At 45.8% G+C, this 26,822-nt stretch overlaps 1 protein-coding gene across 1 annotated transcript; it reads right to left on the minus strand.

Annotated features, from left to right (window-relative positions):
- Window positions 1-4,625: 4,625 nt before the first annotated feature.
- LOC120387859 (cytochrome P450 2D14-like) lies at window positions 4,626-25,620 on the minus strand. Its single transcript, XM_039509148.1, has 9 exons — window positions 25,252-25,620; window positions 22,207-22,378; window positions 20,401-20,553; window positions 18,584-18,744; window positions 18,283-18,456; window positions 16,059-16,200; window positions 14,850-15,037; window positions 13,411-13,552; window positions 4,626-6,064 (listed from the first exon to the last, which is right to left on the minus strand). Exons 1-9 carry the CDS (start codon window positions 25,462-25,464, stop codon window positions 5,886-5,888), a joined length of 1,524 nt encoding a protein of 507 aa, XP_039365082.1. The 5' UTR covers window positions 25,465-25,620; the 3' UTR covers window positions 4,626-5,885.
- Between the last annotated feature and the right edge of the window lie 1,202 nt (window positions 25,621-26,822).

Raw genomic sequence — 26,822 nt, forward strand, 5'->3', positions numbered from 1 at the left:
GCAGAGCCAATAGGAAGTGCTGTCTGGCTTTTTAATATATTTATATTTTTGAGTCACAGTTAAAGTGCAGCTTCTACAGTTAAAGTGCAGCTCGCTGAGACCCCCCTACCTCCCCTTCATTCTCCACCAGCCAGACTGCAGTGGGGAGCTCAGAACCTCTTCCTTGCAGTGGGGTTCTGGGGCAGGGGCTTCTGCCCAGTGAGAAGTGGGGTCTTGGTGCTTCTCCCCCCAGGGTGTGTCTGCTGGGGCTCGGGGCGTCAGCAGGAGTGGGGCTGAAACTTCTGAAGATTGTCATATGTGGCTCAGAGGGTCAGTAAGTTTGGCCTCCCCTGGTCTATGGATTACAGTGGCTCACAAACTGAGTATGAGTCGTAAATATGATGTAGCTGCAAAAAAGGCTAATACAATAACTCCTCACTTAGGGTAAGAGTCCTTGGACAGAAGGAGCCCAAATTCCAGAAAAAAGAGAGATTGTCTGTTCTTGGTTAATTGCTGGAAAAGCTTCCACAGGGGGTAAGAACTCTTATGGGACTGTTAGATCTCTGATTCCCCCAATACCTTAACAAAACAAAACAAAACCGAACTGAAAGCTACAGTTGCCTGATGGGGCAGAGCTCTGCAGTGGTTCTAGTCATTGAGCAAGTGGAGGACAGAACCCCTCTGCAGTCCTGGTCACCTGGCCAGCAGTGAGTGCAGCAAAGTGGCAATCGGTCTCACCTACAGCTTGCAAGCAGACTGAGAGCTGCTGTGTGGACTATGGTGGAAGCAGAGGAGTTTACAGCATCCGTCTACAGTGGCCTAAAGACTTTGGTGAGGTCTCCCTGTCCTAGCTACTGAAACTGTTATAGCAGGAGGTGGTAGAGCAAACAGGAATGGATTTGCCTATCAAAGGTGCCTAGATTGGATATAGGGGCCCAGATTACTGGGTGGGGACTTGAGCCAAAATTAAGCAAATTGTTGCGAATCATCTAGAAATAAGGCACTGGCCCTTGCTGCTGCCGACGCCATTGGCCCAAGGGTTACAGTACTCAGTGCCATAGATTTGGGGACGGTACATTGTACTCCTTGTACATAGCAAAGAGGCTTAGCTTTAAACTTTAAAGTTCTGCTTTAAGCATAAAACTCAATTCATTCTTAACTATGGAGTTACAACCTGGGAATCCTAGACCTACTGAAGTCAAGGTCAACCCCTCACTGATTTCGTATATGGAAGAGGGGCATTGCTGGCACACCTCTGCCATGTACATTGGCCAAACTGGACAGTCTCTACATAAAAGAATAAATGGACACAAATCAGACATCAAGAATTATAATATTCAAAAACCAGTCAGAGAACACTTCAATCTCCCTGGCCACTCGATTACAGACCTAAAAGTCGCAATATTACAACCAAAAAACTTCAAAACCAGACTCCAACGAGACAGTGCTGAATTGGAATTAATTTGCAAATTGGACACCATCAAACTAGGCTTGAATAAAGACTGGGAGTGGATGGGCCTTTACACAAAGTAAAACTATTTCCCCATGCTTCCCTCCCCCCCGCCCCACACAGTTCCTTACATCTCCTTGTCAATTGCTGGAAATGGGCCATTTTCATTACCACTACAAACAGTTCTTTTTCTCTCCTGCTGATATTAGCTCACCTTAACTGATCACTCTCCTTATAGTGCGTATGGGTAACACCCATTGTTTCATGTTCTCTGTGTGTATATATATCTTCCTACTGTATTTTCCACTGCATGCATCTGATGAAGTGGGCTGTAGCGCACGAAAGCTTATGCTCAAATAAATTTGTTAGTCTCTAAGGTGCCACAAGTACTCCTGTTCTTTTTGCGGATACAGACTAACACGGCTGCTACTCTGAAATCTAAGTACTGTAATGCAATCTTTTTATCGTGAAAGTGCAATTTATGAATGTAGAATTTCTTTCTTACATAGCTGAACTTAAAACCAAAACAACGTAAAACTTTAGAGCAGTGGTGGGCAACCTGGGGCTCATGGGCCGCATGTGGCCCATCAGAGTAAGCTGATTGTGGGCCACAAGACATTTTGCTGATGTTGACTGGAGTCTGCAGGCATGGCCTCCCTGCAGGTCCCAGTGGCTGCGGTTCACCGTTCCTGGCCAATGGGAGCTCTGGGAAGCAGCAGGCCACAGGGGATGGATCACTTGATGAGTACTTGTTCTGTTCATTTCCTCTGGGGCATCTGACATTGGCCACTGTTGGACGACAGGATACTGGGCTAGATGGATCTTTGGTCTGACCCAGTATGGCCATTCTTATGTAAATACCTTGCAACACCTGCTAAAACAGTGCTATGCGAATACCTGTTCTCACTTTCAGGTGACATTGTAAATAAAATGCGGGCAGCATTATCTCCCATAAATGTAAACAAACTTGATTGTCTGAGCAATTGGCTGAACAAGAAGTAGGACTGAGTGGACTTGTATGAGGTGAATTGAAAAATACTACTTCTTTTGTTTATCTTTTTTTTACAGTGCAAATATTTGTAATAAAAATAATAATATAAAGTGAGCACTGTACACTTTGTATTCTGTGTTGTAATTGAAATCAATATATTTGAAAATGTAGAAAAACATCCAAAATATTTATAAGTTTAAATTGGTGTTCTATTATTGTTTAACAGTCCAATTTCAACAGAGATTAATTGCGACTTTTTTTTTAATCTAGTCAATTTGTTTTGTGTTAACTGCATGCATTAACTGTGATTAATTGACAGCCCTAGTGTGGCAGGGTGGACTAGTTCCGGAGGCCCCCTGCTGGAGGCCTTGCGGACGTGCATCACCCTGCCCCAGAATAGGGCAGCGAGAAGTCCTCCAGGCAGCCTAGAGTGGCTGCAGAGGAACCACCAGTCAGAGGGGCTGATGGAGCAGCTACTCTAGGGCCAGAGGGGCCCTATATAAGACAAGCAGCAGAGCAGAGAAGTCACTTGCTGGCTAGAGCATGAGGAGAGAAGATGAGGTGAGTTGCTGGCTGGAAGAGCAGCAGTACTGAGGGCAGGTCTCCTTGGAGTGCTCACTGCAGATAGGACTGAAGCCCAGGGAAGGCTGCTGAAGACCAAGTGCCTGGCTGGTGGGAAGAGCAGCAGGACCAGCAGAAGGTCAATGCGGGCAGGCTGAGCCCAGGGGAACTGAGCACAGAACCTGGCCATGCCAGCAAGGGTACCGAGATGGGCCCCAGCTTGGTGGTTGCAGAAGGTAGTGCCTCTGGGAGAAGCCTTAGACCTATGGCCCCATACCAGGGCTGAGCTAAGAACTTGGACTTTAAACCCTGGAAGGGGAGACAGTGTATGTGGCTCGGCTGGAGGACTGAGTTGCTGAAGACTTGCTGAGAGAACCATTGGCTGGGGGAGGGGGAGGGGGGAGAGGTGCTGACCCCGTTACACCGAGTTTAAAATGTTACTATATGCTGGTAAACTTTACTGCATTGGAGGCAATGTGTTCCATTCGTGGAGCAGGAAGTCCTCTGCATTAGTCAGTAGCACCCTAATGAAAGACTAGTCTTAAGGGAGTCCAAAGGGAATTCGGTCTCATCCATGACAGGAAAATGTCAGCTGCAACCAGGGAGAACCCAAAAGAGTAGGGATGAACAGAGGGATCCATAAAAGCCCAGATGGAAACACACAACTTAAAGGGGTGAGGGAAACCACTCCTCCTGCCAAAAAGAATGTTGGGTTTTTTTACATTGTGTGGGGTTTTTTGTTTTTCCAGAATAAAACCTAAATTCTCTTTCCAGCTGAAAGCACCAACCATCCTTAGTAAGTTTTTGTGCATCCAGAAAAAACAAAAGTTTTCTTTGCAACTAAGTTTTTACTTTAAATGTGGTAATTATTACTGTGATTTATCATTTGTATTAGGATAGTACCTGGAGGTCTCTTTGTGCTGGGCACTGTACAGACAGATACACAGTAAGAGACCGTCCTGGCCCTGAAGAGTTTACATTCTAAAACAGGCAAGGCAGACACAGTGGGACAAACGAAATATTATCATCATCTTTCATAGAATCTCAGAGTTGGAAGGGACCTCAGGAGATCATCTAGTCCAACCCCCTGCTCAAAGCAGGACCAATCCCCAGACAGACTTTTGCCCCAGATCCCTAAATGGCCCCCTCAAGGATTGACCTCACAACCCTGGTTTTAGCAGGCCAATACTCAAACCACTGAGCTCCCTGTGTCAGTTTGATAACGGTCTATTCCATTTCTCCAGGCTGTGTGGCTGGGCGGTCTGTGGGTGGACAGGTGACTTGGCTGAAGTGCTGATGTGCGCTGGCTAGTCTCTGCTTCCTGCAGCCTAGACAGGGCTATGGGAAACTAAGTGTAAATTAGCTGCTTTCCTTTGGGAACAAGAGGCTTTTAGGTTAAAAACAATTTTTTTGTCTGAACTATTCATAATCTAGCCAAGCAGCGAATGTGATCTGCTCCCTACCTTACATCACAATTCACTCTGCAATTCCCCAAGCAAAATAACCACACCCTCATCCCTTGACTTCTAGTCACACAGCCCAAATCTCCTTTCTCACAGTAACGTAGAGCGTGTACTTGAGATGAGGCGCCAGAGGCAAGCAATTTTCAAGAACTAAAGAGACAGGAAGTAATAAACATTAAAGAATAAAAGATTCCTCTTTTTATTAACATAATTTTACTATTTTGTATACAATACACAGATTATAACAATCCTTTGCAAGGGCAAATTACAGGGTTATTGTGCACAAAACACAATATTTTGAGACAATTTAGTGGCAATTCCTCCCATAGTCGCTTGACTCTAACATAAGAGGTTTCTATTCCAAAGAAACTGTGTTAACACTTTTCTGGGCTGAAAGTGAAAGGAACGTATGTAATGGAGGAAGGAAGGTGTCGTGTACAGACATAGCATAATATCCCTTTAAATAGTTTGTGAGCTTTTTTGTTCCATTCCCCATGCTCAGGTTTTTTAGAAGTTGCCAGAACCCAACCAGAGCAGCAATGTGAACATGGAGGAATTCCTGGCATGTTGCGTATTTCCAATAAACGTGTTTGGACCCCACCTTACACATGTGGTTCCTTCATCTTACGTTTGTGTCAAGAGAAAAAGATAAGATCAGAACTGGAATTACACTAAATTATAAAGTACATATTGGGCCAGATCCTCAGCTGGCGTAAATAGACATAGCTCCATTGAAGTCACTTTAGATCAGTGGAAGATGTGATCCATTTTTGTTTACCAAATCTCCAGAAATAATGCAAGTAAATCTCTGTCAATAACATTGTCTGCAGCATGTACAAGCAAATGTGAAGTGTTTTCCAAAATCGCTTCTCAGAGAAGGCATTGAACTGGCCCTGAAGGGAATATCCAGGAAAAGTGCTAGAAAACCAAACCACACCCTGCTGGCTCAGAGCACTGAGTTTCCCATTTGAACAGCCGCAATAAGCTCATATTGTGTGTTGCAGTGACAAGTCTGCCAGGCTCTTGATACCTGCATGTAATCACACTACCTTTCCATTATACATTTGCTATGTGTACCGACACGCGACAGGGATCTACACGGTGCTGACGGGTAAACAGCCAATAGTGCTGATAGCATCATTTGATCTCAAGGAGACTGGTAAAGAATGAAGCAGACATAACACTAAGGCCAGGCCTAAAATACAGGCCTATATAGGTATAACTATGTCGCTCAGGAGTGTGAAAAATCCACACCCCCCAGCGACATAGTTATACTGACCTAACGCCTGAGGAGACAGCACTATGTCATCAGAGCTTCTCCCACCAATACAGCTATCGCCTCTCAGGGAGGAGAAGCTCTCCCGCCAGAAAAGGAGCATCTTTCAGTTAAGCACTACCGCCTTCCTAAAATATATGAGGAGAACTTTGAAAATACTGTACTTTATCTTGGGAAAGCCTGGATCTGGAAGGGGTGTGGAGTGAGTGTCGCAGCGAAGTGTCCAACCTCTCGAGGCCTGGCCTGGCCCTCAGGGAGAAGGAAAGTGAAATGCTGCAGGAGGCTGGTGAAGAAAAGGAAGAGCTCCATCCTGGCCAGTTGTTCCCCCAGGCAAACACGACGACCTGCAAGCGTGGGAGTGAGAAAAGAGGGAGGAGGAGGATACACCACCACATGTAAATGACTAGTCACTGAAGGATTAAGACCCTTACTGCACACCCACAGGTTGGAGTGAGCAGAGAATCTGCCTCCATATGTAGCAGATGGTGAGTCTCCCTATTCCCAGACCCTGTGTGAACAGGAACAACTAGGAAATATTTCTCCAGACCAATCAATGTTCTATTTAATCCAATTCCCTGTCTCTGATTGTAGCCAGCACCAGAAGCTTCAGTGGAAATTATAAAACCAAGGACTATGTCAGTTGATTTGGCCTAATGAGCCTGACTCAAAAGGGTCAGAGACACTCTAATACTAAATCCTCAGCTGGTTAAATTGCCCTAACTCCATTGATGTAAAAGATCTATGGTAATTTACACCAGTTGAAGATCTGTCCCATATACTCTTCATGGAATTCGTCCCTTCTAGAATCGAAATAGGCAAATAAATGCCTTTAGATAGAGAAATCTGAGGTGGAACAACATGCCCATGCTACCAGGCAGGAGATTCTGGTTCAAGGGCGATCTGGGGACAATGGTTTCTTGGACTTGAGGCAAATACAAGTGGTGCATCTTCACCAATGACCCATGTCAGGCTAAACCACTGCAGCAAGCCTTTGCAGTACATGTACAAACAGGATCACCTCACTGCCAGTCTGAAAGACTTCACTGGTGCCATATCTACTCCCATAGCCACTGCAAAATCCTTCTCTTGGTCGTCAGGAACCTTAATGACAACACCTCCATCTTCCTCTTTGGACTGTTCTCTTTGAAGTTAGTGAAATGAAACTTTGAAGTCTATGAGCTGATACCTGAAGTGAATGAGTTATGGGTCAGAATATGTTAGGAGCTGGGTGAAACCTTGTGCAACACAGGGCCGGAAAGGGTTACACAACTAGCCGGCTAATTGACCCAGATTCAACCTTTAGAAACATAGTAGTAGATAATGATTGTGTTTTTCTGCACTTATATATATATTGTCAACCTCTAACAATATAACTGAATGTCCTGTATTCTGTTCAGTCAGAGATCAAAAGGAGATGTTAACATATAGATGAACTGTGAATGTAGTAATAGCACTGTCTTCATTTCTCTTTGAAGTATGTAGTAAACTACCTGTAAATGGCAGGAAATGAACAGTTGCCTTCTGTTAATCCGTGCAGCTAATTACCAGCGGTGCTTAGGAAACAGAAGGTTACTCCAAGACCACTATTGGTCACCCAAGGACTGCACGCTGTCAAGAGGTTGCTGAACAACTATAAAAAGAACTCTAGGGCCCTGAGCCTGTTATCTCGATCTGCTTAAGCTTCATCAGGGGTAGTTTGAGTCAAAACACTGAGGTCTCCAGCTCCATTCTGGATCACGCTGATCTTGGATATTGGACTTTGGACTATAAACTGATGAACTGATTCTGGAAAGGACTCTGCAATTCTAGAGCCCACTCTCTCTACTATGAAACTGACCTAAGAATTTTGTTCATATCTGTATGTGTAATGATCTTTTAACCAATACACTCCCTCTTTTTTCTTTTTTAATAATTCTTAGTTTTGTTAATAAGAATGGGCTGTAAGCATGTATTTGGGTAAAATCTGAGATATTCATTAACCAGATGGTCAATGTGTCCGATCCTTTGGGACTGGTAAGCTTTTTATATGATGAACAATATTTTCAGTAATCTTCATCGTATCTGGAGACTTGGGTGTCGGGGTGGGAGCTCAAGGATGGGTTGCTTTAAGGGAACTGTATTTGGCTTCTGGGTAACCAGTAAGGTATCGCATTGTAAAAGCTGTTTTGTTGCTGGCTTGGTTAATCTGAGTATTACAATAACCATCACTTTTGGGGATTGTCTGCCCCATTCTTTGCAGTTTACCCTAACTGAGCAATCTCAACAATCTCAACTCCCCTCCCAGTACCCCAGTCACACCTTGTTATGAGTTGACTCAAAACCTCATTCAAACTGATTTGTGAACGTGCCTGTCACTTAAGATAGCTGTAAGAAATACTTAAGGGGACACACCTAATACAAAGCCTAATGAAATCTGCCCAGAAACTAGCGGCCACACTAAGCACATTAATTCGGCAGTGTGTGTCCATGTACCGAGGCTAGTGTTGATTTCCGGAGCGTTGCACTGTGGGTAGCTATCCCATAGTTCCCGCAGTCTCTCCTGCCCATTGGAATTCTGGGTTGAGATCACAATGCATGATGGGGCAAAAACTGTTGCGGGTGATTCTGGGTAAATGTCGTCAGTCAATCTTCCCTCTGGGAAAGCAACGGCAGACAATCATTTTGCACCTTTTTCCCTGGATTGCCCTGGCAGACGCCATAGGATGGCAACCATGGAGCCCGTTTAGCCTTTTTTCACTGTCACCGTATGTCTACTGGATGCTGCTAACAGACACAGTACTGCAGTGCTCCACAGCAGCATTCACTTGCCTTCGCAATTTGGCAATGACGGTTACCAGTCATATTGTACCATCTGTTGCTGTCATGGCTGCTCCTGGCTGGTCTCGGTGAGGTTTGCCGGGGGTGTCTGGAAAAAAATGGGAATGACTCCCCAGGTCATTCTCTTCTTTAAGTTTTGTCTAAAGGTAGAGTCAGTCCTGCCTAGAATATCAGGCAAGTCGACAGAACCAGAGAGGCAAACAGCCGCTCCGGGTCAGAGCCCCAGACATCCCGCAGGAATGATGAGCTGCATGCCATTCTAGGGGGTGCCCCTGCAACAACCCCACCCGTTGCTTCCCTCCTCCCCCACCCCTCCTGGGCTACCGTGGCAGTTATCCCCCCATTTGTGTGATGAAGTAATAAAGAATGCAGGAATAAGAAACTGACTTTACTGCATCTTCAATCAGAGATAAAAGGGGGGAGGGGAGTGCAGCATCCAGCTGCTATGATATTCCAGGCAGGAGTGAATCTCCAGGAGACAAAGCTTAAAGAAGGGAATGACCAGGAGTCATTCCCATTTTTGCCCAGGTGTCCCCGGCCGACCTCACCAAGGCCAGCCAGGAGCACTCACGGGATGATGATGATGGATACCAGTCATATTGCGCCATCTGCCATCAGGAAGGGAAGGCAAGGGAATGCTGCTGTGTAGCACTGCAGCACCGCGTCTGCCAGCAGCATCCAGTAGACATACGGAGACATTGAAAAAGAGGCAAGAAACTATTTTTTTCCCTTTTCTTTCACGGGGAAAGGGGGGAGGGCTGACAACATATACCCTGAACCACCTGCAACAATGTTTTTGACCCTTCAGGAATTGGGAGCTCAGCCAAGAATGCAAATGGTTTTCAGAGAGTGCGGGAACTGTGGGATAGCTCGAGTCCTCAGTCCCCCCTCCCTCCCTCCGTGAGCATCCATTTGATTCTTTGGCTTTTCTCAGCTCCTTAAGTTTCACGCAGCACTGTGTTGAGTCCCTGTTGTGGCCTCTGTCTATCATAGCCTTGGAGATTTTTTTCAAATGTTTTGGCATTTCGTCTTTTTGGAATGGAGTTCTGATAGAACAGATTCATCTCCCCATACAGAGATCAGATCCAGTATCTCCCGTACGGTCCATGCTGGAGCTCTTTTTGGATTTGGGACTGCATGGTCACCTGTGCTGATCGGCGCTCCACGCTGGGCAAACAGGAAATGAAATTCAAAAGTTCACGGGGCTTTTTCTGTCCATCTGGCCAGTGCATCCGAGTTCAGATTGCTGCCCAGAGCAGTCACAATGGTGCACTGTGGGATAGCGCCCGGAGGCCAATACCGGTGAATTGCGGCCACACTAACCCTAATCCAAAATGGCAATACCGATTTCAGTGCTACTCCCCTTGTCTGGGAGGAGTACAGATATCGATATTAAGAGGCCTTTATATCGAAGTATGTGTATAAGAATTAATGCAATTTAATGCTGCTAAATTCAATATAAACTCGTAGTGTAGACCAGGCCAGAGAGGCAGAGACAAAAGCAAGAAGGACAACCAGTAATAGCCTGTGAGTGCAGTGAGACCCTAGGAAAAAAGCTTTTGGGTCTGTTGGCAAAAGAGGCTTTGGGCCATAAGCTAAGAATCTGCTCCTTTTGTTATGGGTTCCTCCTGTACGTTCCTTATGAATAAACAAGATGGCATCAAAGAAAATACCTGACTCCACCAATTTCTACTTCCAACTGGAATGTCCCCAGGGCCCTGAAATTTTATGACAGTGGCCAATGACAGATGCCCCAGAGGGAATGAACAGAACAGGTAATCATCAAGTGATCCATCCCCTGTCACCCATTCCCAGCTTCTGGCAAACAGAGGCCAGGGACACCATCCCTGCCCATCCTGGCTAATAGCCAATGATAGACTTATCCTCCATGAATTTATCTAGTTCTTTTTTGAACCCTGTTAAAGTCTTGGACTTCACAACATTCTTTGGCAAGGAGTTCCACAACTTGACGGTGAGTTGTGTGAATAAATACTTTTGTTTGTTTGTTTAAACGTGCTGCCTATTAACTTCATTTGGCGACCCCTAGTTTTTGTGTTATGAGAAGGAGTAAATAACACTTCCTTATTTACATTCTTCACACCAGTCGTGATTTTATAGACCTCAATCATGTCACCCTTTAGTCATCTCTTTTCCAAGCTGAAAAGTCCCAGTCTTATTAATCTCGCCTCCTATGGAAGCTGTTCCATACCCTTCACAATTTTTGTTGACCTTTTCCAATCCCAATATAGCTTTTTTGAGATGGGGTGACCACATCTGCATGTGGTATTCAAGATGTGGGCATACCATGGATTTATATAGAGGCAATATGATATTTTCTGTTTTACTGTCTATCCCTTTCTTAATGATTCCCAACACTGTTTGCTTTTTCTGATTGCCATAGTACATTGAGTGGAAGTTTTCAGAGAACTATCCACAATGACTCCAAGATCTTTCTTGAGTGGTAACAGCTAATTTAGACCCCATCATTTGATATGTATAGTTGGGATTATGCTTTCCAGTGTGCATTACTTTGCATTAATCAACATTAAATTTCACCTTCCATTTGGTTGCCCAGTCACCCAGTTCTGAGAGAGCCTTTGGTAGCTCTTCACAGTCTGCCTGGGACTTAACTATCTTAACTATCTGCAGATCTGGAGCCTGTTTACCCCTTTTTCCAGATCATTTATGAATATGTTGAATAGGACTGGTCCCCGTACAGACCCCTGGGGGACACCACTATTTACCTCTCTCCATTCTGAAAACTGACCATTTATTCCTCCCCTTTGTTTCCTATCTTTTAACCAGTTACCAATCCATGAGAGAACCTTGCCTCTTATCTCATGACAGCTTACTAGCCATTCAGGTTGGAATGAGGCAACACTATTGTCTAGTGTGGCTGTGGAGCAAATAGGAAAGGTAGAGTGTTGTGCTTTGTGCTGCTAAGGTACAAATACAGAGCTAGCTAACAAAAGTCCATTCTTGAATTACGTGAGGCTCCCAGTGGGTGTGACTCTGTTTTAATGCATAGAGGAGCAAATGATTGCCATGATCCCATGTGCTGATGGCACCGCCCCATTTGGGGTTGTGAGCCATATTTTGGGAACCGCTGCTCCACACAGAGTGAAAGTCAGGCACTGACAAAGTGCAGGGAAGACTGATTGCACTGCAGTTTGGCACAAATGGAGGGTGGCTGCTCAATTACCTGTTTACCGACTAAAATAAAATCATAAAATGAAAAATAAAATTGGCTTTTAACCAAGGGTATGTCTACACTTTGAGCTGGAAGGTGCCATCTTGGACAGGATCATCCTCAGGGCGACCAGCCCCTCCCGTTGCTCACGCTGCAGTGGCTACTCTCCTACGGGCTATTGGCGAGTTAGCGTGGGTCTGTGTACCCAACCTGGAACATAGACCCCCAATCTGAAGTGTAGATGTACCCGCTGAGCCAATACCTAGCTCAGCTTAGTACCAGGACACAGATAACCCCACCCCATTACTGCAGAGTATTTTGGAAATGCATTAATCGCTGCCTAACTTACCAACTCCTCTCTGTAACTGAACCGGTTGGCTGCATTGAAAGAAACCTAGAAAGCACCAACCACCGTGCTAAGTGTTCATGGACTTTTGAAGGTGATCCAGTCACTGGGAAAGGTCCTGTGGCAAAGCTATAACACTGCTCAGTGCATAGACCCTTCTGTCTAAGCCCTCGTGTTTCCCACTGCTGGAACTCCTGGGCTGCACTGGTACATGCCTGGCAGAGGCAGTGCCCCACCAGTTCAGGCATCCCACTACTGTTGATATGGTGACCTGAGGAGTTAGGACAGACCCTACAGCCCCTCCACCAGCCACAGTTGGCCTCCTTTGGTGTGTATCAGAGAATCACTATTTCCCTCTTCCCATCTCTCTGGTGAGTTGGGAGCATACGGGAGACTGGGAACATCCATCTCCCCTTTATCCCCTACTGATCCATGTACCCCATTGCAGTGGTCTCAGAGCCTCCAGTAACAAAGGCTTCCTTTGATCAGGATGCCTTGCAACAGATAAAGTAGTATGTGCACACAACAATTTTGATCATGCTTTATGAGAAATCCTTAACTATGATCTCATCCTTTTCTCAATAACACACACCTCACCTGTGTGCACACTGTTTCTAAACAGATTCCTGGGCTTGTAGTTAAGGTTTTCTGTTACAGTGCAGACGCGATTAATGTGTTGCATTCAGTATGTCCCTGTGTCTAATGGAGTATGAAGTAATTTCTCTGGGGAGATGCAGCCTGCTCATGAAGAACAGAGCCTAACGTGACGGATGGGTGTATCGGCTTAAGGGACAGAAGTCCTCCTTAACCTGGCAGTTCCTCGCTCCTCAGGGATTAGGTAGGTGGGTTTCTTACATAAGCAATTGGAATTGATTTTTAATAAGTTTATCTTCTATTTAAATAACTACAGCTGTAGAAGATGAGCAATGAATTCATTAAGATGAGGGTTGCCCAGCTTACTGCAGAGTATAGAATACAGAACTGCTTCCCTTTGGCCGAGTGGTTTACATAGGCCCCTGGGGCAAGCTGCTCAGACTCTCAAGGCCTGACCCTAAGTACAGAATTTCAAGGCCAGAATTTCTGCACTGGAGAAATAGAGAGAGGGAGTTATTATGCAGAGGTTGCGTATACTGGTACCACCAGGGCACTGTAGAATAGGCCCAGCTCAGCACAGACTGCACTGATCTTCCCCTTGAGGAAGCTGCTCTCATGATGAGAGGGACATCTTGCTTTAGAGGAGACTCGCTTTCCCATAACAGTAGTGGGTCACATCTCATGCACTGTACCTCATTTCCACAGGGACGGCCTCTCCCAGTTGCTCCTCCCCTTGGATTTACCTGCTGAGAAAGGCAGGAAGGCCTCTCGCTTCACAAACTGCCCATCTGCATCCAGGAAGTGCTCCGGGTAGAACTGGTGCGGCTTCTCCCAAACCGTTTCATCCTTCAGCACTGAGGACAAGTTAGTGATGACTGTCGTCCCCTGACCCACCCCAGAGAAGAAACAGGGTACATTAGAATTGTCACATCAGAACAGGCCAGTCCCTCTGCATTCAATATCCCATCTCAAGTAGTGGCCATTGTAGGATGCATCAGAGGAAGGCACAGAACCCATCTCAGGTATCTAATTGTATAATCTTATAGCACAGTGGAGTGGGACACTTTCAGGGCCCTAGCCAGTGCACAGCATGTGCTCTGAAGCCTGTCGCCCTTGTACATTGCATGCTAGCTAGACTAAGAGTATGCAAGTGGTGTTTTCACGGTCTAATGAGGTTCATGGGGTGAAAATTGCTTCTACTCCCCAATTCCTTCAAATATTTTCTCAAGTTAATTTTAGCTCTAGTAAGAGTGTTCTGATTGAGAGACTCCGAACTACAGTTCTCATTGTTTTCACAGAAAAAGTAAGATCTTCCCCCTCTCACATGCCTTTGGCCTGAGCTACAGGAGCTTCCTCTAAGGGCAAAAGTGGAGTTTAGAATTGTATGGTTTTGGTCTCTTCAGTGAGACTGTCACCAGGGAAGGCAATAATTGCCCATCATTGTCTCTTGTCTACTTCGAACTGGACTGAGATGCACAGTGGCCTCTGAACAGCCTTCAGATAGAGTTTTAGTTGCTACTGTTTTGGATTTGAACTCTTGACCTAGCAGGTAGTTTCTATATCCCATTCCAAATTCCCTCCACACACTTAATCAGCATTAACTTTCTCAAACAGAACAGGAGTACTTGTGGCATCTTAGAGACAAACAAATTTATTTGAGCATAATCCTTCGTGGACTACAGCCCACTTCATCGGATGCACAGAATGGAACATATAGTGAGCCCACGAAAGCTTATGCTGAAATAAATTTGTTAGTCTCTAAGGTGCCACATGTACTCCTGTTCTTTTTGCGGATACAGACTAACACAGCTGCTACTCTGTCATTAACTTTCTCCACCTTCAAGCAGATGTACTGAATGTTATAAGGTGCCCAGGACAAACTTAGTCTCCCTTGTAATGATTGCAGTCCTTAGTTGTATTTTAGCTCAATTCGTTGTTTTTTCAGATATCCAAAGGCTTGTTGAAGATGGAGCTAACCACATAAACAAGGCTCTCTCTGAGGCCCAAGCTCTTTCAACACCGCCCATTTGAGAACTCGCCAATGGTTGTGTGATTCAGGGCCTGGTGCTCCACCCCCCTTTGCATGGAACCTTGGGGAGATTCACATATGGAATGTCTGCAGCTTCAGGACATAAGTCTGCAAGGGGAGCAGATGTCTGCATCCCCTGCTGGCCACAGATACCTTTGGAATGAAGAAGCCTTGGAGCTCGGTGTCCCGGTATGTCAGGTGAGGCACTCCAACAGGAAAGATATCCCCATAACGTTGAGTTTCATGGATCACAGCATTGGTATAAGGCATGTTCGCTTGGTCCTCCATCTGGGGTGACCTGTCCCTGCCAATCACCTTATCAATTTCCTCGTGGACTTTACCTGGAAAAAGACACTTTACATCCTCCTCAATATAACAGAATGATGTACATCAACACTGCAGAAATGGAGAACCTGCAGATTTACCCTTAAGCTTTAAACACTGGGGGGCAGGGCTTGTCTGTCTTTTTGTACAGCGCTGGGTTTATATTCTGTGAATTTGTTAGCCACCTTCCTATCAATCACTGAGCAGTTTACAAGTGAGTCATCTCTAGGAAGTGGGTGCTCTAAGTGTCTGGAAGGTGGCTGGTGACTGGGGCACTTGTTCAAGGGTCAGGAACAATACCCAGCAGTGGGGAGAAGGTGTGGACCAACTTCTGATTTCTCTCACCTCCACACAACCAGAAAGCCCCAGACATGCACTGCTCTGCTTCCCAACAGCTAATTCCTGACCTTGAAATCAGGTCTTGTATGTCTGTTGAAAGCACCTGAAAGCAAGAGTGCAAGGGAGGCAGAGTTTAGCTGGTTGGGGGTGAGGGGCAAAGTGAGCCCCATAGACAGTGGGAAAGAGAGGAATGCAGAATTAGGCGCTGAAGGAGAGCACACTCATCTTCTGTTACTCAGCCCAACTTACATAGTCATCCTCTGTGCTATGGGCTAATAAGCTCATTGTTAGAGACATTCCACCTTCTTCATACTGTATTTGACCCACTTGTGCCTCTGGCATTAGCACATTTAAGCAGGTTAGCATTTATCCCTATGGAGACCCTAAGAGACAGAAGAGTTACCAAGTAGCTACGAGGGTATCAAAGTGCACTTGTCATGAAGAAAAGTCGTGAGCGCTCCCTCTGACACTGAAATCTTGAACAGGGGCTTGCTCTCTCCCTTCTCCCTTGCCACAGATCTTTGCTCTCCCCCTCAGAGAGTTTTCCAGTGGAATTATTCCCCCAATCACTGCTGTGACTGCTGCTACGGCAGCGTCATATGCCCAGAACACAAAGGAGACAGCAGATGCTAAGAAGTTCTCAGTGGAAGATGCAGGGTTGGGAGAACCGGTCACATCTCCACCAGTCCTCTTGCTTACACTGGATGTCAGGATGGAGAAGCATGTACAGCAATGCCCAGCGCAGGGTGGTGGAGGTGGTCTCAGTGCCAGCGGTAAACAAGTCAATTGTTACCATACGAAGGTTGTTGTCATTGAAACTGCTCCCCGCATGCTCTTTGGCCTGAAGGGAACAAAAGAGAGCGTGATTTGACCTTAGATTTTTGTTGAGGAGAGAGGAGCAGACGAGTAGATAGTGGTGATTCATATTCTCAGACTGAAAGGCTGAATCGTTTGCAGAGTGCAGCAAAACACGTGCATATGACAACACACGCCGTAAAGGCTCCTCGGTCACATACATTTCAAAGTAATAATTTGTCCCACACATCATGGACTTCAGCAGGAAAAAAGCTCAGGACCTTCTGCTCCAAAAACACAGAGTATGTCTACACTGCAATATAAGCCCAGGGTTAGCGGCACTTGACTCAGCTGACCCTGGGCTAGAGAACCCAGAGCTTGAGCATCTACACTGGGATAGTCAATAGGTGGATGGCAGGCCAAATCTAGACTGCTAGATGCTTTTGAAGAGACCCTGAAATCTTTTAATTTAATTATTATTGTTTATTTTTCTCTGCAGTTGGGACCTTGCCTATACCCTGACCAAGAAATTTGGACCTTGACGAACAATCATCAACTACCCCTGCAGAAGTCTACGCTGATTGTCAACCCTAGGTTAAGAATATTCTAGGACAGGCGTGAACCTCTGGCATCCACACTGTAGCAGACAGAGCCGAGTGAAACCAACCATATCCCAGACTCCCTAACACCCTCCCAGAATGTGGCCGCTCTAGCCTTGACTGTGGGAAAGCTTTACTGCCCACCCTGCATGTTACAGGAAGTTTGACCAGCCTGACAACACTGCCTGCCGAGCAACGTGGAAGAGGCCCCTATTCAAGAACTTTTCTTGCTTGCGCTGTCCCGCCTGTGTCAGAAATGGGGCAGTTTTTCCATGAGGTGCTGGTGGACATTTCAGCCGCACTTTCTGACCCACCAAAGTCCAGGGGTTCTGGAATAATTTTTATACTGGGGGCGCTGATGATGGAAACCATGTATTTGGTGTTTGTTATTACTAATTCAAGCCAGCGGTTGTGGCCAGTTCCAGTTCCAGCACCACTGAGGCACCTGAAAGAGCTTATGGTGGTGGAGGAGAAGTACCCAGGCATGGCAGACTCACACTGGCTGATGGCGCTCAGTACACTCAGCACATGCACTGGAAACTCTGTGCATAGTCTCTTGCCACCAGAGTTTAAGGAGGGTCTTCAGTCAGTCTTAGAGATTTGTGCCTCTGCAACTGCAAGAGGTTAGTGTGATCACTCACACTTGATCAGCTCAGAAATTCCATGTAGTAGCATAAAGGTTTCTTATCTAGATTTTCTCAGAGCAATTTTATAAATTTGGACAAAGACTTCACATGGGCAATAACTAATAAGCTATTTAAAAGCCAATTAAAATGTAATTGGCTTTGTTTGTGACTCAGAACAAGAAGTTGACATTTAGAAACTTCCCACAAAATGAACGTTTTTTAAAAAAGGTTTCAGGTTAATCAACATTTTAAAAATACTATAAAATAAAACAAACCATAAAATAAGTGAAAAATTGAAATGTGCTGTTCTGACAACCTCAAAACAGAATGTTCAAGCCTATCAAAATGTTTCATTTTGATTTTTTCTAAATGAAATTTTGTCAAAAGTGACATGTTTCAATTTTGCAACCAGCTGTTCTAGAAAGATATAAAAACAGATCAGGTTTTTGTTCTGGAACATGTTTCCAGCCAGGAATTCCCAGCAGCCTGCCTTTGAACGAAGCTGTTACTTGGAAGGATGAAGGAAGTCTTCTCTGTGACCTTTGCCAAAATGATTAAAAATGTCTCTAAACTGTACATGGTCGGCTCATGTCAGGGCTGTTCCATGGCCAAGAGAGCTAAGGACCCAGGTACAGCACCCACTAGAGTGGGGCACTGCCTCAGTGCAAAGTTCCAACTATCAGCCTATTCTTCAGCTGATTTCTGAGCATGAACTCATTAGACTCACTAGATAAGGGAAAACCAGAAGAAATAGAACTGTGAGCTGTTCATAGCAGTTCTATTAGCAAAAGGATTTTGCTTGTAAACTTTACAACAAGGGACAAGGGAAGCTAAAAGGGAGTGTTCCCGTCACTAATATCTTCACGGAGCCAACAAGATTTGCACCTGCTGTTCTCCTCCTACCTTCTCTATCTCCTGTAGAAAAGCATCAGTGAAATCTCTCGTGTGGGTAGGATTCCAGGTCGTCCTGTGCTCCTTCACAAGCTCATCTGTGAAGTCTAGGACCTCCTTTTGGGATCGGAAGACGCTCTGTGGCACTCCAGGGATACGCAGCAGCCAAGGTACTACGACAAGGAGCTAAGATAACACAGTGAGAGAGAGAAAACCACAGCCCATGACTCCCAGAAAAGAATCACTAAACTACAATCTTACTGATCAATCAAATGGCAGCTTCTTACCGACCAAATCATACGTGATGAGTTACCTGGGGCAGGAATCCACCTTCTTCGTTCAGGGCCTGTTCAACCAAATGCAGCAACCTCTGAAATTTCTTATTGTCATAGTCAAAGCGCTCGCCATAGACGAGGGAGCAGATCACATTGCTAACTGCGTTGTTTATAAGAAAATGTGGATCAAAAGGACGACCTGAAAAACATACAGGACCAACCAAAGACATTAGGAGGCACAACATCATTGTAGCCTGCCCCTCACTGCAAGAACCTCTAACATTTCATGCATCTGATGAAGTGGGCGTGCACCCACGAAAGGTCATGCTCCAAAACGTCTGTTAGTCTATAAGGTGCCACAGGATTCTTTGCTGCTTTAACATTTCAAGATTGCTTATGGAACAAACCAGTTTAAAGTCCATGCTCATATAACCTGGGGTAGTTAAAGATGCCCCACATACTAACAGGGTTGGGCCTGGTCTATACTTGGAAGAAAGAGCAGCATGGAAAACTTAAGAATTTCAGGTTTGTGCTGCTGCAGATTCAGTCAGTGGTATTGACTGAAGGCCTTTGTCTGCAGCCATAGTAGGAAGCAGCAGCCATTAGCTAAGAAGTCACATCCTCACATTCCATCTAAAATACATTAAAACAATGTAACATCGGGCTGTTAAGAAGGCGATCCTGTCCTAATAACACCCACTATCACCAGATAAAAAAAACCAGATCTTAAGGTGGTTAAGGAAAACTTAGTTTGATAGCGTCCTGTCTGGCATGAAATCAGTTATCACTAGTTGTGGTTGTCAAATCCTCATTTCTTTCTTGTTTTATCTTTATGGTCCCCACTTCTCTATTGTTTGTCTGTATGATCTGTCTGGTTCTTTGTTTTTGTCTGTTACATAATTATTTTGCTAGGTGTAAATTAGTGAAGGTGGCAGGGTCTGATTGGTTAGAGAATTTTGTTACAATATGTTAGAATTGATTAGTAAAATGATTGGTTAATATAGCTAAGCAGGAACCAAGTTTCACTGTCCAAACTGGGGTCCAAGAAGGAGACCAGCAGAGAAGAAGCAGAAGGATAAGAAGGAGGAAAGACCTGCAAGAAGAAAAACTCACCGCTAAGACACAGCCTAAGATCAAAGCTGCAAAGAATCCTCTGCACGACCCTGACATGCAGCAACCAGAATCCAGACGAGATTGCCCTTGCATGGCCAACAGGGAAAGTCCTCCTGCTTGACCAGGACTGGTGAGCATAGCATTGTACGCTTAGCATGTGTATTCTGCTTGGTAATTGTTAATAAATAGAGGTTATTACTGTGTAAGGCTCTTTTGCTGGTAAAAGGTCTTGCAAACCCGCAAACAGTATGCCCTGAGCCCTAGGAATAGGGTACGGGTGGGTGCCTAAATTAAGAGGGTTACACCTTGAGCCCTAAGAACTGGGTAAAGTGGGTGCCCCTAGAGTGTGCTAGTAACAGAGAACTGTGTGCCGGTAACAGTACTCATCTCTGCCTCAGTACTGAACCCGTGGCCTGCTGTGTACAGACAGATGTTACTGGGCTGCTACAGACATTTTTAAGTTGAGGCATAAAAGTGATGTCCTTAAAGACTTCATGGCATGTTTTGGAAGCGTTTTAATGTTGATGCCTCCACCAAATTCTAGCTGAGGTAATAACATTCTACCAACCTAAAATTCCCCTTGCACATTCAATTGGAGATGTTGGGAAGTAAAAAAACAAAAAAACAACCCATCACAAACTCTCATGTTAAAACATCTGTCAGGCTATCATATTATCCTTTCATTTCCTTATGTATGGAAGTTACACTGATCCCCTGCCCCATCTCCCCTGATGCTACAAACCTTTTTCAGAACAGATCGCAGAGCATAGAAATCCAGTTTCCTCGGTCACACGCTGTTCCAGGGATTTCTTTCCCATCCCAAGGTTCCTGAAGGTGGAGAGTGCAAATCTCCTTTGCTCCTTCCAGGCCTGACCATATCTTGCAGGCACAACCCCTGGAAAATATCAACAAACAAGAGCCACAATAACCTCTGGGAAGCACCATCCAACATTCATTGGCCCGCAACAAAATAGGGCTGGAGGGACTGGCTTCTGAAGAAGGATAAAAGGAACCAAGTATAGCTCGGCCAAATAGCAACTAATGGGAGCTGTTATTGCATCTTCAGAGGTGTAGGTGGTTAGTGCAGAAGGAGAGGGATTATTCAGGGAGCTCCAAGATATAGCTAGGAGTAAGGGCATGAAATTCAGGGCCAGATCCGCAGCTGGTATAACCTGATGTAGTCAATGGAGCTAAGCCATGCTATACTCTAAGGGTGTGAGCCTCAGGTTGGATGTCAGAAAAACATTTCCCAGTGATTAGATCTATTAAACTGCTCAATAGTCTCTCAAAGGAATTAATGGATGCCCCATCACAAGCCATTTAAAACTGGATTGGACAAAGCACTGGAGAACATACTATAGGGAGCATCCCTGCATTGGCCAGAGTGTGGGCCAGGGTGAGGCTGAGAACACAGGCAGTGTGTAATGGAGGCTAAGCCTCCCCAAACCTCTGTTAATACTCCCCACCATGGCCCTGGGCCAGTGGGAGGACTCAGAGCTCCTCCAGCCAGACTGGGCTCGGGGTGGCTCAGGCAGGCGATGGCTTGGGCGAGGCTTCTCCGGCCACAATAGGGGCTTAGGGCAGGGCAGGGGACTAGTCTCCCCAATGGGGGGTTCACACGCTGCCCATGGTTGAAAATATGTGAATCTATAGATATTTTTCCAGCTCTAATCTTTGTTGTGTAAGTGCTTTGGGATCATCTGAGATGATTCTAGCCCAACAAGCCTCCCTCTTAGGCAGGGCCGGCTCCAGACCCCAGCGCGCCAAGCGCGCGCTTGGGGCGGTATTTTGCCGGGAGGGCGGCAGGCAGCTCCAGCGGACCTCCCGTAGGCATGACTGCAGAGGGTCCGCTGGTCCCGCGGCTCCGGTGGGCCTCCCGCAGACATGCCTGCGGAGGGGCCGCTGGTCCCGTGGCTTCGGTGGAGCATCCGCAGGTATGCCTGCGGGAGGTCCACCAGAGCCGCGGGACCAGCGGACCCTCCGCAGGCACGTCTGCAGGAGGTCCCCCGGAGCCACAGGACTGGCGACTGCCAGAGCGCCCCGCACGGCGCGCTGCCCTGCTTGGGGCGGCGGAATTCCTAGAGTCACCCCTGCTCTTAGGTTGAATTTCTTTCTACTCTCCCCCATTTTCACTCTTGGGTCCTAGAGGTTCCTCGGATGGAGAGTTTTTTTTGTTTTTTTTAAACAAGCTGAGGAAGGTACATACATGTGGTGAGGAATAGGAAACTGCCAGTTCTGACAATGGCAGCCAATAAGTATTGATTAGCACGTACATTCTACAGAACATTTCAGAATGGCCATGGCTTACTTGTACTTGCAGCGCTGCAGTTGAGAAGGGGAGTCCCCGTTTTGATCTAACCTGACTTCCTCCTCTCAAGAGGTAGTGTCAGGGGCAGACTCCAGCAAAAACAACAGCAGCAGAGGGACAAGAGAGGGAGGCAGCTCACTTCCTAAGTCCCCTTCAACCTCTCCAGGAGCTCAAATGATAAACTCAGCCAGTCCCACTGCAACACTGCCAGAGAACTATGTCAGTTTCCAAGGTACTTGCCTTCAGCGTTCTCTCCAAAACCCAAGTGCTCATATATAGGAAAGTACGGTCGGTCAGCAAAGTCCTCTGATTTCTGGACCAATGCTTCCTTTACTGCTTTGAATCCATTCACTACTATCAGATTACTCCAGCAGTTCTGAAGGCTAAAGACATTTCCATATTTTTTACTCAGCTGCCAAGAAAAAAAAGGAAAAATATATTGTTGGAAGCCAGATGACACTTAATTTTGCGGGAAAGCAAGCCTGAAAAATCATCTTGCATTTCTGTACGCTCTCTAACTTAGAAGGATCTCAGAGCACTCTGTTGGGCTTGTTAGCTCATCACGGATGAGCAGCCACTTCTGGAGTGGAACAACTCACAGCAGTACTACACAGCCACTTACACAGGGAGAGAAGAATACCACCATTGTCAGCTGACGGTGCAGGAAGAGTTTATGTCAGCAGAACGTAACTAACCAAGTTGAAATTTGGCCAGGGTCCTTGTGAAAGTGTCGTGGGCTCATTAACGACTACCAGCGGTCAGGATCTCTTTTGGTGTCTTCAAGGATAACAGACCCAAGCGTACATTGTTCCTTAAAACCATGGTGTGGCACTGGTTTAACCACCGACACAGAAAGCCTTCCGCACTAATTCCTGCAGCACATGGCTTTGCATAGGAGATATCCCATTCAAGTACTGACCAGGCCCAACCTTGCTTAGTTTATGAAATCTGATATTATCACAGAGGGTATAGTAGTGCTGGCTACAGATACACAAAAAATAAAATTACTGACATAAGGGATTGGAGGTGGGGGGTGGGAGGGAGCATTTCCTGTGATGCTGACAAACGAGGTGCCAGCTCTTGCCCAGGCTGTAGGCACAGAACTAACAAACTCATCGCTGGAGACCGACCAGTTTACCTGTACGTTAGTTTGCTCAAAATAGGTATTAGTCTTACAAGAATATATTTAGTGTTTAGACTCTGTGAAATGCTTGTGAGTTGCTGCAGGCATTAATCTCACATGCAATGTCTGTGTTCCGCGCCATAAGAAAATATGTAAGTTTTGCTTTATAACTTAGCAAATGGCTGCTCTGGACTTGTGAACCCAGGCACAGGAATCCTCCCTCCCCCCATCGAGAAGGACTGTCAAAATCAGCTGGGTCAAGGAACATTGCAATACAGAGGATTGGCTAATGGGCCTATCCCACCTTGGAAATGCCATGTGCAAGGAGGCTTATTCTGTGGACTTGGAAGCTGAATGAAGGAAATAAAACAAAATCACAGGAAAATTTTCCATCTTTTTGGCTGTCTGAACTGTCAACAAGTAGATGAGAGCCCTTTTCTATAAAACACTGGTGAACATATGTCTGTTAGAGTGCCTAGTGTTCTGGGCATTCACCTCATTACCAGAAAGATACTGATTAAAACGGAGAGAATTCAGAGAAAAGCCACAAAAGAGATTAGGGAGCTGGATGGGCTGATTCATGAGGAAAGCTAAAATGATGTAAATATATTGACTGGTCAAATATCGAAGGAAGGGGACTATGATTGATGCCTGCAAGTATTTGAAAGGTGCAAATTCAAAGGATGGAGGGAAATTGTTTAGGTTTGGGTGAAGGAATAATGGAATGAGACTAAATAATGGAGAATTTACTCTGGACATCAAGAAACAAATCCTCAGCAAGAGGTGTATCAGTCTGGGGAATAGTTTCCTAGGAGAAGTGATGAAAACCTCATTGCTGGTCATTAAATCTGGATAAAGCCCTTCGGGGCATACCACTAGAAGTTAGAGGGGTGGATAAGAATAGGCCATCTCTATCTTTGATTTCCATGATTCTGTAAGTAAAAGGAGCTGTTTTCATTTCAGTTCTGTGAGAAATGCAAGAAAGGAAAATGAAATTGTGTGAAATGGAAATGGGGCAGAAAAGGGAATATATGCTGTTACTAAAAATGTGGAGTTAAAACAGCTACGGGTCAAAAGTGTTGTTGGGAGCATTGTCATCATCCGATTTGATCTGGAAACTCAAAAACTCTTCCTACCACATGGTGAAAACAAGAACCAGACCCAGTTTCCCTTGACTGGAGAGTTGAAAGGTGCCAGCCTACAAAAGGGGCCTCTGGAGTTTGGCAACTACAATCACAAAACATAATATGATTTAGTTGCCTCAAGCTACATCAGTAGTTTCCTTGGAGACAGGACAAAGCATGCACTTGCAACAACTAACCCTGCAGCGGTGGTGTGTGCTCGTTAGCGCAGACACAGCCAGCAAGCACATCCTACAGTTGTATAACTGGAGATTACAGGTTTGTTTACTTTTGCTGAGACCCTCAATCATTTCTGGTCACTTACGAGGAAGCGGTCATCCATGCATCCACATCCCCAAACCAGAGACATTTTTAATGAATGGATCTGAGCAGAGACAAATGAATTTTCATATAGAATAAATCTTTCACTAGCCCTTTTCATCCTAAAGGATATAGATGGTACATAAAGGGACCAGGTCACCCACCTCTGAGGCGGAACGCAGCTGCTGTTTAATAGTGCTAATACTGTGCAACAGCCCAGCACACTACAATGTCTCCAGCTGAAATTACAGGGAGAAGGTAAAGAGTCAGTGTGTCTGGGTGTTCCCGTGCGTGTGCGCGCGTGCGCAGTGGGGATCGCTCTCCTCCAGCGCTATCACATTTGCAGAGGATTCTACTGGACTTGGGAGTGGAATGTTGCCCTCTGGACCCTAGAGCCAGAGCAAAGCCACAGCAGATAATCACAGAGCGTTAGAGCCCCTTCTCCCCTAGGGGGACTGACTTCTACTGTGTTGGAAAGGCCCCTGCATGTAAAATAACCCCTCCAGCCTGCACCAGCTGGATTAATGAACCACCAGCCCACACCAGCTGTTCCCCAGCACGCTGTGCTTAGGGTGACCAGATGTCCTGATTTTATAGGGACAGTCCTGATATCCAGGGTTTAGTCTTATATAGACACGAATTATCCTCCATCCTGTCCCGATTTTTCACACTTGCTATCTGGTCACCTTAGCTGTGCTCTCCAGACCCTCTGGCACTGACCTGGGTAAAGGAGAGGTGCGGGCTGTGGAAATCGATCTGCAGCATGGTCCCAATGAAAGGCAGAGAGGTCGGCCCTGGTGGGTAGCGACTCCAGCTCTTCCTGCGCTTCAGGAAATCAAATAGCAGAGCGAAGACTGTGAGGGCTATGCCCAGTGCTGGGAGGTTGTTCCCGCAGGATCGAAGCTGGGACCAGAGCCACAGGAGCAGCTCCATGATCCTTCTCCCCTTTGCCCCCACTCCGTGTTTTTAACTCTCACCCCTGCCTCTTTTCCCTGCTCCTGTTCTCTCACTCTTTGCTATTTCTGTCTCCCTAGTTTCCTCCACTCGTTCCTCTTCTGTCTCTGTTTATTTCTCAGACACCCGCCCCTCTCTTGCCAACGTCACAGCTTGGAGCTGCCTGGCCAGAATTTCTCTGTAGCCCCTCCTCTGCCTAGATAATACAAACTCGCAGGGGAGTGGTAATGAAGGGTGGCCCAGCCCCTGTAAAAGGGAAAGGGCATAGCTCCATTTCCAGCATCTGTGGTATGTAACATGAGGGAGAAAGGAGCCCTTGGAGCCTGTGTGAGCTGTAAGGTTGAGTCCATATGCAAGGATGAGTCTCTCCTAGGGCTTTAATTGCCCCTTGTATTCAGAAGTAGCAATCCTTACCTAGAGTGACTAGATGTCCCCATTTTAGAGGGACAATCCCGATATTCAGGGCTTTTTTTTTTTAATATAGGCTCCTACTACTTTCCCCCTCCCCATCCAAATTTTTCACACTTGCTAGCTGGTCACCCTACTACCTTCACCGTTTCTCCTCACTTGGTTGGTTAGTAACCAGCTTTTGCTGAGCCCCCGAGAGATTGCTTAAAATGGGTTTAACTGGATCTGAGTCCTTCTCTTTCTTATTGGATGATTTTTACATAGAATTGAAGGGAGAACCAGCTACTGAACAGTGTCAGGGAGGAGGTGAGAGACGCTTCTCTCTCTCCACCTGGTCAGGTGTGTATTGTGTAGTGTCTATGCCCCAGTGGAGCCCTAGCCTCAGACTGAGCCAAACGCTAATCAAGAGATAGTGAAATCGACAAGAAAGGAGCACACAGGAAAAAACCACCCATGGGCGCTGAGCAGCATCCGGTTTACAAGTAAGGACAGTGGTCTAGGGATATAACTGAGGGCAAAGAGATGCACCCTCTGCATCTTTCCACTGAGGAGACAAGCTGCCAGCACGGCTTGTCTCATGGAAGATCACAACCAAGCCTGGCTGTAAGATACTGGAAGAGTTTTGGGGGAACTTTGCTCTACAAGACAGAAAAGTATCTAGTTAAATAAGTCCAGGGTCTAGAAAGCATGTTACGATTTTATTTTATATGTAAACCATTTGCTTCCAATACTTCGACTTCCTACTTCTCAAATCACTGTACTTTGTTAAATAAACGTTTACTTGTTTTCACTACAAATGTGTCTGAGTGCCGCATGTTTCAATAGGAACTCGGTTGGGCCCTAAAATCTGAAAGTGAGATTGTTTATGTCCCAAGAGAGTTCCATGCTAGTTTCATGGAGGTTAGGTCCCTCAATGGCTATTAGCCAAG

This window comes from Mauremys reevesii, linkage group 1, assembly GCF_016161935.1.
Source record: "Mauremys reevesii isolate NIE-2019 linkage group 1, ASM1616193v1, whole genome shotgun sequence".
NCBI classification, from domain to species: Eukaryota; Metazoa; Chordata; order Testudines; family Geoemydidae; genus Mauremys; species Mauremys reevesii.

Coding starts and splice junctions, on each gene's coding strand:
- LOC120387859 (XM_039509148.1), bottom strand. CDS start 25,464: ATGGAGCTGCTCCTGTGGCTCTGGTCCCAGCTTCGATCCTGCGGGAAC. Junction 22,379..25,251: donor CGCACCTCTCCTTTACCCAG/GTCAGTGCCAGA, acceptor TTTTCTTGGCAG/CTGAGTAAAAAATATGGAAA. Junction 16,201..18,282: donor TTCTACAGGAGATAGAGAAG/GTAGGAGGAGAA, acceptor TGTTCCCTTCAG/GCCAAAGAGCATGCGGGGAG.